Source organism: Sceloporus occidentalis, unplaced genomic scaffold (assembly GCF_023333645.1).
Source record: "Sceloporus occidentalis isolate IW3139 unplaced genomic scaffold, rSceOcc1.0.p SCAF_214, whole genome shotgun sequence".
Classification (NCBI taxonomy): Eukaryota; Metazoa; Chordata; class Lepidosauria; order Squamata; family Phrynosomatidae; genus Sceloporus; species Sceloporus occidentalis.
Genome location: NW_028317194.1, coordinates 215,536 through 235,496, shown reverse-complemented (window position 1 = coordinate 235,496; position 19,961 = coordinate 215,536). Strand labels below are relative to the sequence as shown.

The window sequence follows — 19,961 nt, the reverse complement described above, 5'->3', positions numbered from 1 at the left end:
TTAATGGTGTGAATGTATGCGAAAGCACAGACCCCGGGTGACCTTGTTTTGTCTAATCAGTCCCTGCTTGGTTCTCCAACTTCTGATGCTTCTCTTACTGCAATGTGCCCCTCTTTCCTCTGCCATACCGTCTTTCCTCCAATGGTGCCCCTCTTTCCTCCCCTGATGCCCCTGTTTTCTAGGAGGTGAGAATGTTTGCTGGGTATGAGGGGATCGCAGGGTTCTACAGCCCTAAAAGCCCCGATAATGTGTATATAAACGGCTTTATAAAATAAACGGGGTAAATAAACCACCTTCTTCTTCTTCTTATAAATGCCTCCTCCGGTTATGGGGTCCTACAGGTGTTAGTTTTCCTTGTATGTGGACAGAGGGAGTCTAGTTCCTGGACTTTTAGGGGTCCTTGAGGACCGGAAACCAATGGTCTGATGGCTGCAGCAGGTATGACATCATTTCCCAGGGCCATATGATGTCATGGATAAGCAAGAGAACAAAAAAGGAATCTATTTGTTGGTGGAGTCTTACTGATACAGCACACACTGTTCCACGCTCACCAGAGCTTACAGTCTAACGCATCGGTAGATTATACGGGTTTATTAAATACACAGAACTGTAAAAAGTAGGTTTCGGGAAAGTAAGGTTTTTTGGTTTTTTTTTATTCGACCTTTACTTCTTTGGCTTTCCAAATGGGCGCGTCCAACGCGATGACTACGATTATGAATTCACTTTGTAACACATTAGCCTTCCGGAGAACGCCGGCTGCGCATTTACATAATGGCACCGGCAATTTTCCCATCGCTGAAACCCAACTAAAAAAAAAAATGCATTATTATCTGGCAGGTTTGGGTTAGGAGGTCTCGTTAACCGTTTGCGTGCCGGACAGTAGAAGGGTACCGGGGCTTGTAGGGGTCGGGTGGCCATCGTAGGCGAGAATGAGATTTGTTACACGTCGTATTTGATACAAAGTTGCATGTCCACCTCCATTCACGTTCTCCTCTGTTTATTTCAGGGTCCAGGTGGAGTTCTACGTCAACGAAAACACATTCAAGGAGAGACTCAAACTGTTCTTCATCAAAAACCAAAGATCAAGTGAGTTTACTGAACTTGGAACTAATGGGAATTCCAAAAAAGTTATGGATTCTGGTCCTCTTTCTTATCTGGGGGAGGCTGAGATAGATTAGAGGCTTAGATGTAATGTACTTTACTGAAATGGTCGTAGATAAGCAGAACAGATTCCCAGTGGAGGTGGTAGAGGGTAATGCAGTGAGGGGTATTAAACATGCGTGGGATAGACATACGGCTCCTGAATCTAAGACGAGGCCAACGACTGATTAAGGTTTGAGTCTTTACTGCAGGAGAAACGAGCGACTGGACGGGGGCCGGATGGGGCCGATCTGCCGGTAGGTTCTATGTTTCTGTAAAGGGTTAAAGAAAGAAAAAAATCTAGCAAAGGGATCGGAGCGATCATTGTAATGCCCGGACTCACACTGCCACCTACTGGTCGCTCTTGATTTATCACAATAATCGTCGGAGTTTTATATAACTTTTTTGTTTTTTTCCCCATGCAAGGCTTTGAAAGTTTGTTGTCTGTGAGGCAGTTGTGTTCTTGCGTGAGTAGCTGTCCCTGCTATCTGAGTGCTTGTGTACGTGTGCTGGGAGTTGTGGGAGTAGCTGTGGGTTATGTCTCTGAGTGGTATGAGTTGTTTTATGAGTTGTATGTGAGTCCATGCGAGGTTCTGCCTGTGAGTGCTGTGCGTTGTGCCCCTCTCTGATCGTCGTGTAGTTGTGAGTGCATGTCTGAGTGCTGTGAGTTGTGTGAGTGTCGTATGGGTTGTATGAATGCATGTTTTTATTTAAGCCTCATATACCCGACATAGCTGTGAACCGGATCGTATTGTAAATGGTGGCTGCTGTCGCTCTGTTTTTGATGCAGGCCTCAGAATTCGTCTTTTCAACTTCTCCCTGAAGCTGTTGTCCTGCCTGCTGTACATCGTTCGGGTTTTACTGGACGATCCGACGGAGGGCATCGGCTGGTAAGGCTCGCCTATAGATCCGTGACTTCCGCTTAGAAGGAATAGAAGACACACTAGCCATTCCGCAGCCGGGACCGGCCATCTGCCACGCGGGGCAAATGCGTAGCGTGCGCCGTAGGACGCATTTACGTCATCAGGCGGCAGCCAGCTTTAAAGGGCCAGGGCCGTCTCGTCCAGCCCTGATCACAGCTGACATTCCTGCTTGAAGACAGGTGACCTCTTCACCGCCTATCACAGGGTCTCCTATTGGAACTCGTGGAGTCGTTGCGATGGAATTTTTGGACAGAATGTTACCCAGCAAACATTCCGACCTCCTAGAAAAGAGGGGCATCGGGGGAGGAAAGGGGGCAACAGAGGAGGACAGAAGCATCATGGGAGGAAAGAGGGGCATCAGGGGAGGAAGGACGGATTTCAGGGAAGGAGAAAGGGGCAGCAGGGGCGTAATGACCGGAATCAGTGGGGAAACTGGGGTATCAGGGGAGGAAAAAGGGGCACAGAGGAGGGAAAACAGCTCAATGGAGTGTAGAGGGGTGCAAGAGAGTAAAGAGGGGCACAGGGATTTGGGGACCAAAGTAGACTTTTGGAACATATCCTCTTCAACAACGAGGGGGTACGGTGGAAGTGAAGTTAAGCCACACATAGAGGATTTTATTGGGGTACTCGGTGTAAGTGGCGGTCTTTCCAAGGTTTGTGGAGACATCACACGCGCACGCACACACGCTTCCCTCTGAACACGCGTACAGTCCCCGAGACATCCCGGCCGCCGCTTAATAAACTCGGAAATGATTGTGTGAATAACGCGTTCTCGTCTCCACAGCTGGGGCTGCTCCAAACAGAATTACACGGCGAGAAAATACCCGGATATTAATTGGTAAGAAACTGGGCTTTTTTTTTTTCGTGTTTTTCACCGGCGCGGGGGATAGGTGGGAGAGCAGACGTTAAAATCGGACCGGCGCATTTTGAATAATTATAGTTTTAATCTAATTTCCTGCGTTCCCCGCGGGGGGGGGCAGGATCCGAGCTGGCCGGACGCTCATGCGCCGCGTGTGCCTGAGCGATAGAGCACGGGGTGGGCGTTATATCTAAACCCTTTCTATATAAATAAGCCAGAGGGATAATTACCCTGCTTTTCCCTCTTAGTAGACTTTTTATTTTTATTGTTCACGGCTCGTTGTGATTGTGCAGGGATCCCATCTTGTGGGTGGACAGGAGGATGCCGCTTTGGGCTATTCAGGTAGGTGAATGACTCTTAAATTTACCCTGCGATGCCACTGCTACCCATCTCCCCCCTCCACCCCCCCTGTGAAAAACCTTGATCTGCCTTCTTGCCTCTGAAAAGCCTTCTCCTTAAGGTCCTTATCTCATTTCCTCTCCCATGAAGCCTCGTTTGGCTTCCATAGTAGTGCTGGACCCCCCCCCATGCTACCCAAACCCGGGGCAGTTGCCCTGTTGTGAGGCTCTTGGTGGGGGAGTTGGGCTAGCTTTCTGCCCTTGAAGACTTTGGAGGTTCCCTTCTTCATGGGGTAGATAGAGTGGGTAAGAAGGTCATATGTCCCTGGTGAGACCCTAGAAGAAGAAGACCTGAGACCCAGAGGTCCATGATGGACACCTCGATATTCCCACTGGTATTTGACAGTGAAGCCTCAAGACCCCGGCTTTCAAAAGAAGTTGCCCCTCGCTGTAGACTCTGTGCTGGCGCCTCGGGGTCCGCGGGGTTCCCCTCCATGTTGGTAATTGTTGGCTGTTCCTCACAGGTCACCGTGGCCATAATTAGTTTCCTGGAGACGATGCTCCTCATCTATCTCAGCTATAAGGTAAGATGTACGGCACGCAACGTGTTCTGCGATGCAGGGAAGAAGCCCCTCAAACATAAACTGCCAGAGGGGCCACCATTCATTTATAGGACATTTAGAAGAAGCATAATGGGGTTTATTTACCCCGTTTAGTTTATAAAGCCGTTTCCTGCTGTTTCTATACACATTATCGGGGCTTTTAGGGCTGTAGAGCCCTGCGATCCCCTCATACCCAGCAAACATTCTGACCTCCTAGAAAAGAGGGGCATCAGGGGAGGAGGGAGGGGGGCATCAGGGGGAGGGGCACAGTGTTTTGAGAGAGGGACTGGTAAAGCTAAACAGGGACACTTGGGAGGTATGCCTATGGTTCCATGCCATCCAGAAGACATCACACGGACGTTTCCCCGTCACGATTCTTTTTCAGTCTCCGCTTGCAATCCCCTGCAGACAGCGAGTTGCGATAATCGGCGCGGGGAGCGAGGATTTCCAGATAAACGGCTGAATTTGGGTTTATCCCGGTATAAAAAAAATAATAATATTCCCCCGGGCATTCAATATATGAATTAATTTGCATTTTATGCGCTTGTTAGAATCTAACGCCCCCCGGAGACGAATGTTGGGAAGATAAGTGAAACGGATGATTTTGCGGAATAATTAATTCTTTCTAATAGGTATTTTTTAATCGGACTCATCAAAACGGCACTTTTCCCTCCGGTCTTATCGACAATGAGCATTAAGACGAGATTTGGGCCGAAAATAACCTGTTTACTGTCAGATGGATGTCTGTATTCAGCCTAGTAATATATGCCGTGTGTCCCTGCTTAGTTTAACCAGTCCCTCTATGAGAGCCACGACCACTGAAACAAAAGTGTCTCTTTTCAGCCATTTAGGTGTAAAAAAAAAAAACCATGAGGCTGTTGGATTAACTCTTAACGACCAACCCATGAATTAATCAGTGCAATTACAATCACCTGCCCCATGTGCTGACATCACATTCTTCACCTTTACATGGTTTTTTGTAACCGGTGGAGGACTCAGGAAGGCCTGATGTCTGCCCCAAATACCCCCGGACAATGAGCTGCCCTGCGCAAAGATATCTTCTGCGAATAATTCAGGAGTTTTTCAGTATTATTTTTATGAATATACTCGGCCGTTCAAAGGTTTGGGGTCACTTCGCTGTTTTCATGGAAACCAAGGAAATTTCTGGCTGTAACATAATTACTAAAGGGTTTCTAACCATCAGTGAGCCTTTTAAACTTAAGGAGTGATGGGAGCGATAAAGGAGTGATGGGAGCGATAAAGGGCCTCTGTGCGCCTATGAAGAGATTCCATAAAAAATCATCCGTTTCGAGCTACAATAGTCATTTCCAACATTAACCCCGTCTGCGCTGGATTTCTAATCCGTGTTATTTTAATGGACAAAATGTGCTTTTCTGCCCAAAACAAGGACGTTTATAAGTGACCCCAAACTTTTAAAAGGTAGTGAATGTATTTGGTCTGGTTTTTTTTTTTTGGTTTTTTTAGGAAACTGGGATGATTTTCGAGTAGAAAACTTGTAATTCCTGGTTGTGTTAAATTCCATCACTCTCAGCCATCCGCGTGGCTGGATATGGATGATAGGATTTGTAGGCTGACAAAATCACTTTCTTTGCTCCTCTCCTTTACACTTTATGATGAAAATCATTTTTTCCCTTCTCTTTTCACAGGGCAACATATGGGAACAGATCATTCGGATTTCATTCATCTTGGAAATGATTAACACCGTTCCGTTCATCATTACTGTGAGTTCTTTCTCATTTCCCTTAATCAGTCGTTGGTCTCGCCTTAGATTCAGGAGCCGTATGTCTATCCCATGCATGTTTAATACCCTCACTATATTACCCTCTACCACCTCTGCTGGGAGGCTGTTCCACTTATTTACCACCCTCTTGGTAACTTCCCTCGCTGTATTAACCTCTACCACTTCTGCTGGGAGGCTGTTCCATTTATCTACCACCCTCTCAGTAAATGAATGTACAAGGTGGATAACTGTAGGATGTGTCTTTTTAATGGTTAAATCATTGGAGTCCGATCTATTGGTTGCGTTGATCGACCTTTCAGAAATTCCCACCTCTGTCCCTCCAGCTTGGAGAGGAAAATTCCCATTGAGTATCTTCCTGATGAACGTTTTGAACATGAATAGTTTTTTTTTTTCCTCTTGTTTTCTATTGAAAAGAGAAAAATGCAGGTTACCCAGGGAGGGGGAGATTACATTTTTTTTTTATTTTTTAATGCAATTTCTTTATTGGCTCGACCATCCTTGGAAACCACACGTTCCACAAAAGAAAAAAAAAAGAGAGAGAGGAATTAATTTTCCACGATGTAATTTAAAAATAAAAAAAAAGGTTTCTGGTGTAAAAAAACAAAAAAACATCTATTTATTTAAAACAAATTAAAAAAAACCAATGAGACAGATTGAGAATCCGAATGCGGAAATTGTAAGTAGTTTTGCGAAATGACTTAATTTATTTATTCTGACAGCTGTGAAGGTGGGAGTTTTAAACCCAATCGTTCCGACGACGTTTCCCATCATTAATTCTTACAGGATTAGGATTTTAGCAGATTTATTTATAATTCCATTGTTTTTGGGTTTTTTTTCACAATTGTAACAGTAAAACGATACATTGTACAGAATTCATGGCTATAAACGAACTTTCGGGCTTCACGCTGGGTATAAAAAAGTGTTTTTGTTTTTTTTTCATTTTGACTTCCCCACCTGATTGTGCCGCGCCTCGGGGGGATTAGAATGCCGGAGCGGGTATAAAAGCGGAATTACAGCGAGCAGACAGACGGCCGCGGGTTGCTTTTTTTTTTTTTTTTCTTTTTCTTAAATAAAATGGTAATTTTCTTGTCTTTCAAAAGCAAACTCCATGGGACTCCCATTACTCTGTTCCTACTTAAAGGAGATTTACCTGGGGAGGGGGGCACTTTTATGATCAGAAAATGTCATTCCCACGCATTCTTTTTGTTGTCGTTGGGGCTTAAATATGACAAGTGGGGGTTTTATGGGAAAACGAGAAAGTCCGTGAGATGCGTTATGAGAATGTAGCGTTCAATAAACGTTAAAGGTAAAGTCAACCGGCAAAACTAGTGGATACAAAAAACAACTTAAATCTTGGTAGTTTGGGGGGGGAGATAACATTTGTGGGATTCTATCCAGATTTATGATTTTTTATGAATATTATTATTTTTATTTATTTATTTTTAATGGTCCGTATAAATATTTTAAGTGTATTTGGTATAATGGAGATGTTTTATGTTTAATGTTCAGATTTTTTTTTTTATATTGCCTGATAACATACAGAATGTTCATCATTTCCAACAGTACAAAAAATATATATTTTTGGGGGGGGGTCAGAGGTGGAGCTTCAGCAACAATTTTTGCACAATTTCATGACTTTTTAATAAAATGTTCTAATGGAATCGTATAAATCAAATATTATTTTTTTTTAATAATTCATATGATGATTTTTTTATTTTTACTGAATTTTATATTTTTTATTTCAGATATTTTGGCCTCCTCTACGGAATTTATTCATCCCTGTTTTCCTCAACTGCTGGTTGGCGAAATGCGTTTTGGAGAACATGATTGTAAGTATGGCAGCCAACCCTGCCAGCACGCGACGGTGCTGTCTGAGCCCCATGTGTAGAAAGATGGGACCCCCCCCCCACAAAATCCATAGTAACCCCTAAAGAATTTGTGTCGTCACGTTCAGCCCACGGAGACGCCATCTTCACTCTGCATTTATTATACCCTGCATATAAAGAACAGGGTGGGGTATGTTTGTAGCTCAGGAAAAAAAAATACAAAAAAATAATAAAAAAAAAATCGCACAAAAACGTATAATTTTGGTCCAAATTCTTTAAACCGGACCTTTTTGCTCCTCTCCCGGAGCCGTAATCCTTCGGCACAATGTCAGCCCTCTTCATTAATCAGCCCGGCTCCGCTCGGTCCGAACAATGACTACGCGGGAAAGATTAACCCCGAAGCCTCTAATTTGACTTTCCTCCCCGTTTTGTGCCGTAATTATTCAGCATCGTTCTGTTCCTTTTTTTTTTTTTTTTTTTTTTTTTTTTTGCTGGCGGAGACCGGTCATTGTGCTGATTAGTTCTCCGGCAGGTGATTAGCTCACCGGTGAAATGTTCAAAAGTATATTATATGTTCGGAGTAAAATTTCCCTGACCTTAACCCCTTAATGACAAAGCCCATACATGTACGGGCTCAAAATGCATTGTTTTCAATGTGTTTAGGGACCACCCATTGTCCTTAAGGGGTTAAACTGAGAGTAGGCAACTTAGTTGTACTTTTCATGTCCCCATCTACTCAAACTCTATCCGTTTTCTTTAAGTGAATTTATTCTTTTTATGTGAATAAAGACCTTTTTTTATATACATTGTATCACCGTATATTTCTTTTTGGAACGCTCTGAACGTTATTCATTCGCTTTCAGAACGACCTGCATCGGGCTATCCAGAGGACGCAGTCCGCCATGTTTAATCAGGTCATCATTCTGATTTGTACTCTTCTGTGCCTCGTCTTCACGGGGTAAGCAGCGAATTAACTATTTGCAGTCTCAGCGGGGCTATAGGGTGTCTGCGTTGGGCGCGTTAATTGCATAGGGGTGGGATAAGAGCCCCAAAAAAGGAGCCTCAACCCCCTAATCTTGCTTTATTATTTGTTGTAAGGAGCGTTTAAAGCCTAGTTCTTGATGGGTTAATTAAACAAGAATTTGTTTCCAATATATATATTTATATGATGTTCTGTGGACTTTCCCAACCAAGCTTTCACATAAATGTTTTAGATTTGTTTAGCTTATGATTTATTAATATAATCTTCACAATCTTTAGTATATTTGTGATGAAATCGTTGTTTTGCTTGCTTGTTTTTGGTTCCTTTGGAGGCAGCCATTTATTTTTTTTAATTTCACGCGCTGAGTTTTTGTCTGCCTGATGAGAGCCCCGAAACCGCAATGACACTTTATGGCAGTGCTGCAAAGCTGTAGTTCCCCGCCCTACCATTGGACGGGACAATTAAACGATAACTTAAAAACAGTAATAAAAAGGGAGGATATAGAACCTGGAATGTTACGGACTTTGAGCAGTTCCTCTCGGGGAACCAGGAGGCATCGAGGCTTTACTGCCCCGTAGGGGGGTAATTAACTTTTGAACCATTATGATTGTCTTTTTGGACTCCCCTTGAGCGCGTGGCGAGGAGCCCAAAACTCAACAAGGACGAGGACTCGTCTGCCTCCCACGAGAGGCGCTTTGCACGTGGCTTGGAATTCCGCGTTGCGTTTTGTCGCCGGCGGTCTCGGTGGAGGAGGGAGACCGAAGAGAACAATCGGTCTTAACGGGGCGAAATTCTCCTCTGCTGAGCCATTGTTGAAGGTCTCCTTCGCGGATAATGACTCACCGCGTCCCTGACATCACGGCAATTACCGTCTCTATGGGCCGCAAACGGCGCCTGAAAAGAGCCTCTCGCCGCCGGCTGCAAATCAGCCAATTACAAGTTCTGTGGGCACAACGGCTAATTACCTCCTAAAATTGGAAGGAAACGTGTTCCTGCCGCACGGGTCTGTGTATACGAGTAGGTGGTACGGTACATGCATTCCGCGCGCGTCTCTTCCGTGTTCCGTTCTATAAGCGGCGATGGATCTGTTGACTACTTCTTCGGCGGCCCTTGTAAAGCATAACATCGTCCTTTATTAGATGGCTACGTAGGTTGTTAAAAGGTCGTTTATTGATCACGAGGTTCTATCAAAAGGGCAGCGTTGCTTTACTGCATAGTCATTTTATACTGCAGATGGATTTATCGATGGGGGCCGGGGTCGGTAAGGAAGCCACCTGGAGATCTAGAATGTAATAAAGAAAGCAATATGGAAATTGGCGTCTGTGAATTACTGAGAGGATGGTAGAAAGGTATACCTGGGAACGGTTTGGGTTTGCCCACTCCACACCCCACTCCATGCCCACTTCCACTCCAGTCATGGCGTTTTTCCCCACCAGCGTCAGCCCAAAAAGAGAGGGTTCCGGGTAGTTGGAGCCTGGCTGTTGCCGGGGATGTAGATAAGCGGAAGGGCCTCCCAGCAGAAGGAGTAAGGATGCTATAGCTGTTTCAGTGGAGAGCCGTCGTGACCAAACAGAGCCTGAAGTGGCTTTTAACTCGCTTGCGTTCCGCTATAAAAGGAATTTTCCTTTTTTTAACGTTAAAGGAGATAGTAAAACATGATGTTTCAAAACAATTTTTCTGGCAACCCATTAAGGGATAATTACCTTCGGCCGGAGGCTAATGTAACCCTGAAAACAGCTCTTTTATTCCTTAATAGTTATATTAACTAAACATGAAAGGCCAAGAAAAATACACATTTTGTTGCTCGACGCCGTCCTTTTTTCTTATTTAGTTGTTGATTACGAAAGATCTAATAGTCAAACAAATCGGAAAATATTTCCAACAGAAACGTGATTATATCCGTTAAAAAAAGGTTGTTTTTAAGAGGATGGGGGAAGGAATTTTTATCTGTACTTACCACTTCCTGTGGTGTTACATCAACTTCCTGTTTGGGTTACTCTTCCGAATCTCAATATCATATAGATGCATATGGGACTTTATCATTTTCATACCCCCAACATGACAAATGCCCATAGAGGGGCACTTTTGTTTTAGGGGGTGTCGCTGTGGGCAGGGCTTTACCGAGACTTTTTACTGTGATTTTTGAAGCCTGTTGGTAGCTATTGGTGAAAATGAGTTATAAACTTAGAAGAATAATAATGGTGTTATTTGCCCCGTTTCCTGCTGTTTCTGTACACGTTATTGGGACGTTTTTTAGGGGAGGAGAGAGGGGTATCGGGAGGAGAATAGGCGCATCAGGGGAGGAGAGAAGGGTATTGGGAGGAGAATGGGAGCATCAGGGGAGGAGAGAAGGGTATCGGGAGGAGAATAGGAGCATCAGGGGAGGAGAGAAGGGTATTGGGAGGAGAATGGGAGCATTAAGGGAGGAGAGAGGGGTATCAGGAGGAGAATGGGGGCGTCGAGGGAGGAGAGAGGGGTATCGGGAGAAGAGGGGGGCATCAGGGGTTTGGGGCCCACAGAGGGACTGGCCAAACGAAATAAGGATATGTTGGAGAAATGATTTTTGAATGGAAGGAGCTAATGTGTAATTTTTCACCCCATTCTACATAAGTTAAATTACAGCTGTTCCAACCCGTAATGATCTGTATTATTCATAACAATCCGATTTTCCATAAAGAAACGATGGCGGAATTAGCCTGGCGGATGTCTTTGTCGCAGCAGTCCGTGAATTAAAAAGCTTGTGAGTCATGGGAACGCTTATTTGTCCCGGAGCTTGACATTTCCTTCCTTCGTCACAATCGTCATTATGTAAGCTTTGTACCGTTTATGAAAAGGCCACCGATTCTCCGCAGCAGAGAGCCTCGTGGTCCTTATCAGCTCCGTCTAAAACCCGTACGGAATGCGTGACATTTCTCCGGAACACCGCCATCTTGGGACCGTTTCTAAAGTTATTTTTAACGTACATTTCTGAGCCTTTTAACCGATTATTTTTTGTGCGTGTGGCCTCCCAGTTCTAGAACCCACCCATCGCTTTCCCAACTGGAAAGTCCAGTTTGTTATTGGGTTAACCGTTGCATGCTTTCCACCAACATATGATGCAAATAGTCTCTTCATATGTTGGGGCTCGGGAGCAGTGGGGTCTCGGAAAGAAATCCATGGTTCTAGAAAGCGATCAGTAAATGAGCACCCCTCAAATTTTCATACCTTTGTTTCCCCCCAGAATGTGTGGAATTCAACACCTGGAAAGAGCCGGCGAAAACCTCTCTCTCTTCAAATCCTTTTATTTCTGCATAGTGACCTTCTCCACGGTGGGTTATGGGGACGTCACCCCCAAAATCTGGCCTTCCCAGCTCTTGGTGGTGGTTATGATCTGTGTGGCGCTCGTGGTCTTACCTCTCCAGGTAAGTTAATACATGAAGTTATTTGCACTCGTTTCAAATATATAAGTGGGGTGGCAGGATGACCCAAAGTTGTCCTTGCAGCTGGGCTCGTTGCCACCACCATGTCTTTGTAGAACCTCAAACAAAAACGTCAAGGAGAGTGATTTCGGTTTGGGGGCGGCTATGGGGATTCCCATGGGCAGATACATTGTCATTATAGCCCTTTACTATATTTAACAGAAGCTTCATGAAATATGCATCATTGAGAAAAGTTTGGGTCAGGCAGTACTTTCCATACAAGAAAGATTAAAACCATATTTTCCATGTTTTATTGCGGCCTGCCGGGGCTTCGACTGCCTTTCAGAGATTCCGAATGCCTCTTACACAGATTATACATCAGGTTCCTAAAATATTGATGCTCAAATTACTCTAAAATGTATTATTACCGTGTAACCAGTCCAGAACGGTCCCAGCCCTGGAAGAAAAAACCTGGTGGACATGTGCCTACAAGAACCTTCACCGAGGGTTTGCTCTTCATTAAAAAGGAGGCTTTGGTTCTTGTATAATAGTCATCCAGAGAAAAAGCCTCCATCTCTCGTAGAACCCAAGGTTATTTTCTCAACGCACCGGAGAAGCTCATGTCATCCCCCCCCACCTCCGGCGTGCCAAGAAAACCAGTAGAGATGAGCACAGTTGTCACTGTTCTTTGAGACGGAACAGATGGGACCTGCCATCGCCACAGTTACCGTCGGCATCCAAACCACCCAGGCGTGCGGAAGCATGAAGCCGCCTGACTTGACGAACGTTTTACCTGGCAACGGCGTTACACAAACAGCGGCTTTTCGGAGATCGCCCTACTTAGCAATTCAGATTCTGAGACCCCGGGAGACATCAAGTCTAAGCGATCGTTTACACATCTGGGCTGTGATTTTTAGGAAACAAAAATGATCTTTTAGCTGAAGATTTCCCAGGATTCTAAAGGCTTTTGATTTTATTGTTTTGCTTTTAGCGATACGTGCTTTTTAGATGATGAATTGTGGTATTGCGCAAGCCCTCATCCACTGGCGCGCGTTCGAGCAACGAATGGAATTCATTCGTTGGGTATCATTAAATAATTGAAAAACATTCAGTAGACGTTCAAGAATTTGGGGAGGAAAATGATAACTTGAGGTGTTACAATGTAACTTTAAAACAAACCTGACTATAGAAAAATATAGTAATAAGTAATTTATGGGGCCACCCGGTTTCTGATAAACTAGGAAAAGCAACTTGGGGGCACAAATGTGGTCAAAGTTAGACATCTGGTGGTTGTCGACACATTGTTTCCAGGCTGAAGTTTCAAGGGTATGATGTCATTCGGTGGTACCCTTAGTCTTTGCTATTGGAAAGCTCAGAGGTGCGCAGGTCAGAGGGTATCCTGAAGATAAGACCAGGGATGGAAGAAGGTTTTAAGGCAAGAGTAGACGGGTCACATGGTTCTTACCCGCCATCAAATTCAGTGCCTCTTCCATGGCTGGTAGACCATCAGAAGTATCAGATCTTCCAGACCACCTTGGGATTGATGTCCCAATTTTCCGTGCATCTGGCAAGCAACTTCTGTCATTCCTCCCCTCCAAAAAATAAATTAGAAAAAAAATGGGTCCCCTTGTGCTCTTTTACACCAACATTCCACCCAAAAGATGTTTTTAGAATTTTAAGCGTCATCCATGGAACTTGGTCAGGTCTTCGAAGCTATTCTAACGTTTCTTTCCACCAGCCGTTCTTTCTGCAGTTATATCGAGCTGATAAATTTCCCGTTTCATCGTAGTTCGAGGAGTTGGTGTATCTGTGGATGGAGAGACAGAAATCGGGGGGGAATTACAGCCGTCATCGAGCCCAGACGGAGAAACACGTTGTTCTTTGTGTCAGCTCCCTTAAAATCGATCTGCTCATGGATTTCCTGAACGAATTCTACGCACACCCGAGGCTGCAGGTACCGCCACCCAATCGGCCTCGAAACAATGTATCTGGCGCATTGATTTGTTGTGCTTGGAGGTTCCGACGTCATGTGATAAATCAAAGTCGGTATTTGTGTCTCCAGGGCAACTTATTCTCGCCCAATGTAACGGTACGAAAAGAACTCGGCACAGAATGGGTGTTTATTAACCGATTGTTAACCGACCCATTTCGCTTCTACGACGAGGGTCATAGATAAGCTGAGCAGCTTCAAGTTTTTGTTTTTCTTTTGTTAAGTTAGAGACAGACGTTGAAGGGATTTATCTCAAGAATGTGATGAACGATGGAAAAATGTACTTTTCCATACTTTTCACCCGTTTCTGGAGGTTCTCAGTTTGCCCTCGTTGCTCATTTCTCCATTAGGTGCGAGTTACGCGTAACGTTAGAATCCGGTGGATCGACCGCCTGCTCCGGGAGTCTGACCCGTAGCTTCCCTCTTTGTCTTGTTTCAGGACTACTACGTGGTGATCCTCTGCCCCACGGAGATGGACATCCAAGTGCGGCGGGTCCTTCAGATACCCCTGTGGTCCCAGAGGGTGATTTACCTTCAAGGATCCGCTCTGAAAGATCAAGATCTCATGAGGGCCAAGTAAGGAACTCCTTTTATCTCTGGAAGTATCTGGGGGGCCGGTGGTGGCCGTAAGGACCATTGCTGCAGTCGCCCTAACTTAAAACCGCGCCTCCTTCGTGTTTTTCTAGAATGGATGACGCCGAAGCCTGCTTTATCCTCAGCAGCCGCAACGAAGCGGATCGCACGGCAGCCGTAAGAGCTTCCCTTGTGTCCCCGTTCAGATTTAATCAGTCGTTGGTCTCGCCTTAGATTCAGGAGCTGTATGTCTATCCCATGCCTGTTTATTATCCCTCGCTGTATTACCCTCTACCACCTCTGCTGGGAGGCTGTTCCACTTATCTACCACCCTCTCGGTAAAGTGAAATTTCTGTTCTTTAGGACCATCAGACCATTCTCAGAGCCTGGGCTGTGAAGGATTTTGCTCCTAATTGTCCTCTTTACGTTCAAATTCTGAAGCCCGAGAATAAATTCCACGTGAAGTTCGCAGGTGAGTTTAACATCTTTTTTTGCGAATTTTTAAAATAAAAATCTTTTTTTTTTTTTTAATATACATCAAGGAAATTCTACATAACATTTGGTGCAAATGCCGTTTAATGCCTGTGGTTGTTGACTTTGAATCGCAGATCACGTGGTTTGCGAGGAGGAGTTTAAATACGCCATGCTGGCCCTGAACTGCGTGTGTCCCGCCACGTCCACCCTCATCACCCTCCTGGTTCACACGTCCAGAGGACAGTAAGTAAAAAGACTTCCACCCCCTGGCCCAAATCTGACCCCTGTTCTGGGTTTTGTTTTTTGTTTTTTTGCTCTAAAACACATTTTTTTCCCCCCAAAAAACGGACCTTTTTTAAATATTAATAGAAAAGTGAAAGTCTGCGGGGGAGATCTCGGCAGAAAATGGATTTGTGGGTCAGATATTTCACAGCTTCGGTTCCACCGCGTCCGACGCCGTTCTAGAGCAGAATGTATCCGCATGCCAGCCGTCCTCGTTCTAGAGCAGAATGTATCCGCATGCCAGCCGTCCTCGTTCTAGAGCAGAATGTATCCGCATGCCAGCCGTCCTCGTTCTAGAGCAGAATGTATCCGCATGCCAGCCGTCCTCGTTCTAGAGCAGAATGTATCCGCATGCCAGCCGTCCTCCCCGGAACCAAACAGCAGATTTCACGCGTAAACCTGTGAAATGAAACAATTCCAAATCTTTATTTTTGGATTTGATACATTTGGATGTTCTTCAGGACTTTATTCATTTTGTAACCAGAAATGTTTTTAGCAATCATCGCGTTTGGAACCAACTCGAGATTTCTGGATAATAGACGTTTTTTTCATCTAGAGGGTCCGTTGCCATGGGAATGTGGATCCCACTCGCGCAGCACTGAGTAGATTCCAGATTCATTCGAAAGCCCCATCCCGTTCGTCAACCCGAGCTGGAAAAGCGGCCCGCGACATTAAGGGTTCACCCTAAAGGGCACATATTGGGATAGGGGGTGATTGCGAAATGCGTCGGGGGTGGCCCTTGATGCTGCACTGTTAATGAATCACAATATTACTGCGCCTCGCGTACAGTTCGCCGTTTAGTGAATAAGCCCCGCTCGTGCTTCCAGGGAAGGCCAGCAGTCCCCGGAGCAGTGGCAGCGGATGTACGGGCGATGTTCTGGTAACGAGGTGTATCACATCCGCATGGGGGACAGCAAATTCTTCATGGAGTACGAAGGGAAGAGTTTCACGTACGCGGCTTTCCACGCCCACAAAAAGTAAGAGTCTCCGCATGTTTAAATCTCCTCACTGTATTAGCCTCTACCACCTGTGCTTGTAGGCTGTTCTGCCCATCTACTACCTTCTCAGTGAAGCTCACCATTAGCCTCTACCATAGCAACTTTGAGATACTGTTTTAGCCCCTCTTTTTTCTTACCCTCCTTTCAAGGGCATATCGCTGGTGAATTCCCCCCCCCCCCCCGGCATAGAATGTTGGAGACTTGTTGTGTTTGAGAGTAGTTTCTGTCCTCTCTTTCTCCTCCGTTGACTTGCTTTAGGTACGGCGTGTGTTTGATCGGCGTGAAGAGGGAGGACAGTAAGAGCATTTTACTGAACCCCGGGCCCAGGCACATCATGGTGGGGTCCGACACCTGCTTCTACATAAACATCACCAAGGAGGAGAACTCGGCTTTCATCTTCAAGCAGGAGGAGAAGCAGAAGAGGAAAGGCAGAGGACTCTTCGATGGACCGTCCAGGCTGCCCGTTCACAGCATCATCGCCAGCATGGGTACGTTCCCCGGAAACCTCCCGTTACCACGTATGCGGAATGCGTTACAACATACAGCGTGTGCTGCTCCGTTCACTGAGACCTGATGTCAATGTTTGGGGAGTAATCATTTATTTAATCAGTCTTGGTGTTTAAAGATTCTGGGCAACCCTAATCAGTCGTTGGTCTCGTCTTAGATTCAGGAGCCGTATGTCTACCCCATGCATGTTTAATCCCCTCACTGTATTACCCTCTACCACTTCTGCCGGGAGGCTGTTCCACTTATCTACCACCCTCTCAGTAAAGTAAAACCTCCTTCCATCCCATCTCAGTCTCTGACTCTCTAGTGTTAGATTCCGGTCTCTTGTTGTAACTTTTCTCCTCCTTTGAAATAAATTCCCTCCTGTACTTTATCCCTTTATGTATTTAAATGCCTCCCCCCTCTCTTTTCTCTCCCATCCCCTCCCCCCCAAGTCAGACATATTGAGATCCCTTATTCTTTCCTAATATTTGTATAAGAATAATAATTTAATAATGAGTTATTTTGAATCCGACGGGTCCTCCCGCTGTCCTACCTTTTTATAACGTGTCGTTTTTTGGTGCCGTGTTTATGAGACGCGTGTAATCTTCGCGTCCTTTTCTCTGAAGCCAAATCTTCTTAAAAAGAGAAAAGAATGAAAAAAATAACACTTTGTTAATAGAGAAAGGCCGACCGGAGCTGAATGAGCGGCATTTCCTCCCGGAGGAGCCCACCGGGGAATATCCTCCAAAAAAACCCGCGTTGCATTTCGTTCCTGTTGAAAAACTCAGAGGAATAGAATAAAAATAGCCTGAAATCAGCAGCGATGGGACCTGCAAAGGATTCTGGGAGAAGCCCCGAGTGGGTCGTTTTAATGGACAGACAAAATAATTCCTTCATATGGATTTTAACACTGAGTAGCCAGGGCGATATTTCTATATGGATGAGAATTTTACTGAAACCGGAGAATATATTCTAAAAGTCGATGCTAGAAACACAGAACCTGCCGGCGGATCGGCCCCCATCCGGCCCCCGTCTGGTCGCCCGTTTCTCCTGCTGTAAAGACTCAAACCTTAATCAGTCGTTGGTCTCGTCTTAGATTCAGGAGCCGTATGTCTATCCCACGCATGTTTAATCCCCTCACTGTATTACCCTCTACCACTTCTGTCAGGTGGCCATCCCACTTATCTACCACCTTTCTCAGTAACATAAAAAGGATCCTTTGATGTAAGCAGGATTTCATTTTTAAGTGAACTGCTCAAAAAATGCTGATTTTGTGGCACTTGCTGCTTTACTAGAGGCCGGTTGGTGAACCTTTTCTCCAAAACCGTCCATGAAGGTGGTGAAGAGGCTAGAAGACAATAGTTTCCCCTCGGTTTGCTCTCTTCTGCCCTGAATCCAAGTTCTCACCAGTTTAGACCCCCATATGTAATTGGGGATGTAGGACGGCGGGCTGCACAAAGTCAAGTTGTCTCTCGTCTTCTCTAGAAGTGAAGATCTGAAGGACTTGGGCCTTTCTTCTCCAAAGTCTTCTGCTCCATGGGCCGTTGTCACTCTTGTGTTCTAATCAGAGTGAAATTGTAGCCATGAAACCGAGTTCTACCTCCATTAGTGGATGAAAGCTTTCTTCCAAAACTCATTCTAGACTCTTGACCTCCCTCTGTCTGAAGACATTATCGTCTCGGTCGTGTTATATAAGACCAGATGGAGCGTCCTCTCCGAGCGCCTCGCGTACCAATCACACGCTCTTTGGAAGGAGCCCGTTCTATAACAAGCTGCCGGGTTTATTATCTAGAAGAGCTTTTCATCCCCCTCCGAATGATGCATTATCTTTTCTTATGTTCGCTGTGATATATCTCATTAACGTGGCTTCCCGAGGAGTGTGTCGGACGTAAAAGAAGAACGTATTCTGTAATGGGGGGTAAAAAAAGATACATGATAAAGACATCACAAGGAATTTGCCTAATGGATCTTCCTCGTACCCGCAAAACATTCTAAACTCCTAGAAAACAGCGGCATCAGGGGAGGAAACAAAAGAGAGAGGGGGGGGGGGACAGAAGAGAGACTGGCCAAAATAACAGGATATTTGGCAGGTATGCTTTAGTGCGCCGTTATAAACTGATTGTGTTGGCCTAAATGTTTTGGCTTCAAATAATATTTGCCGCCTAAGCTGATGTGGTAGAAAGTTCAGGGGCATTTTTAATTCGGGAACTAAATTTGTTGCCCGGGGCCTACGTTCACTCTTTCATTTACTCATGGTCTCACACTCTCACGCTCATTCACTCACTGTCTCACTCTCTAATGCTCTCTAAATGTTTCCTTAGCTTCCCTGCCGACCGCTTCTGCCTCCAGTTGCACATCTTCTTGTTCCTTATCTTCCATCTTCTCTCTTTTATCTTCCATCTCGGTCTGCATGTGCCAAAATTTCGTTCTCCCTGCCCATTCGGTTCAGACGAAAATTCGGGGGGGCATATTTGATGCAGGAACAAAATTTGTTGCCAGGTGCCCATATTCACACACTCACACTCTCGTTCTCGTTCACGCTTTCCCTGCTCTAACCGTTTCCCTACCTTCTCCTCTGACCCTTTCCGCTTCCGCATCTTCTTGACAGAAGGTAGAGGCGAAAAGGCGAAGAACAAGAAGATGCGGAAGCGGTCCGTGGAGAAACAATTAGTGTGAGAGAATGAGATTGAGAGTGTGTGAATGAATGTGGATTTCAGATGAAAATTCTGAGGTTTTCGTTTTCGTCCGCTTTGTGGGAGTGTCGTGCAAATCATAGAATTTGCCAACATTCAGTAAATTTGTGTTTCATATGAATCCGAATGAACGAGTCTAATTCCTATCAGTCCAAACCTGCGCAAACCAAAAACAGAGACATGCGATCATTCGTTTGCTTTTCCGCCGTGGATTTTATTCACACGTAGTGTGGAGGGCTGAATCTTTTTGCTTTTGTCTTTGTATCCTTGGGTTCTGCGTCGCCGTAAGAGCCGCGTTACCTCATTAATCTCTTCCACAAGCGCAGGACGGGTCACACAATGTCAAAAAAACAACAACAAATCTGAGCTGCGCAGAATCGGCCCGCGGGGACTAACCAGCTGCTGTCCTGTTATTGTTACAACATCAGGGTACCTAACAGCCCCGTACAACGAGGAGGAAGGGGCATTAACTCTATCACACACGATGGAGTAATACTGGGGGGGGTTAACCCTTGACATACCAGTGCATATTGCTGCTCTGTACAACGTCGTTTAAATAACAGTATGTGATACGCAGCACTTTCTGGCTTAAAAGGGGTTGGGGAAACATATGCAAATAAGGAACACGCATG

The 19,961-nt window shown here is 45.2% G+C and overlaps 1 protein-coding gene across 6 annotated transcripts in view; it reads left to right on the top strand.

The window, feature by feature from the left end:
• Window positions 1-19,961, top strand: part of LOC149277421 (potassium channel subfamily T member 1-like) — a 58,190-nt gene that overhangs the window by 24,840 nt on the left and 13,389 nt on the right. For 4 of the 6 annotated variants that reach the window (XM_089502868.1, XM_089502867.1, XM_089502863.1 and 1 more), the window contains 16 exons: window positions 1,007-1,086; window positions 1,931-2,030; window positions 2,848-2,901; window positions 3,216-3,264; window positions 3,785-3,844; window positions 5,530-5,604; window positions 7,370-7,453; window positions 8,314-8,408; window positions 11,653-11,833; window positions 13,620-13,784; window positions 14,260-14,396; window positions 14,507-14,570; window positions 14,757-14,865; window positions 15,002-15,110; window positions 15,977-16,126; window positions 16,406-16,635. In XM_089502868.1, the coding sequence (XP_089358994.1) occupies window positions 1,007-1,086; window positions 1,931-2,030; window positions 2,848-2,901; window positions 3,216-3,264; window positions 3,785-3,844; window positions 5,530-5,604; window positions 7,370-7,453; window positions 8,314-8,408; window positions 11,653-11,833; window positions 13,620-13,784; window positions 14,260-14,396; window positions 14,507-14,570; window positions 14,757-14,865; window positions 15,002-15,110; window positions 15,977-16,126; window positions 16,406-16,635 (1,742 nt within the window). The remainder of the gene's footprint in view (window positions 1-1,006; window positions 1,087-1,930; window positions 2,031-2,847; window positions 2,902-3,215; window positions 3,265-3,784; window positions 3,845-5,529; window positions 5,605-7,369; window positions 7,454-8,313; window positions 8,409-11,652; window positions 11,834-13,619; window positions 13,785-14,259; window positions 14,397-14,506; window positions 14,571-14,756; window positions 14,866-15,001; window positions 15,111-15,976; window positions 16,127-16,405; window positions 16,636-19,961) is intronic. The other 2 variants (XM_089502865.1, XM_089502864.1) reach the window with 1 other exon arrangement.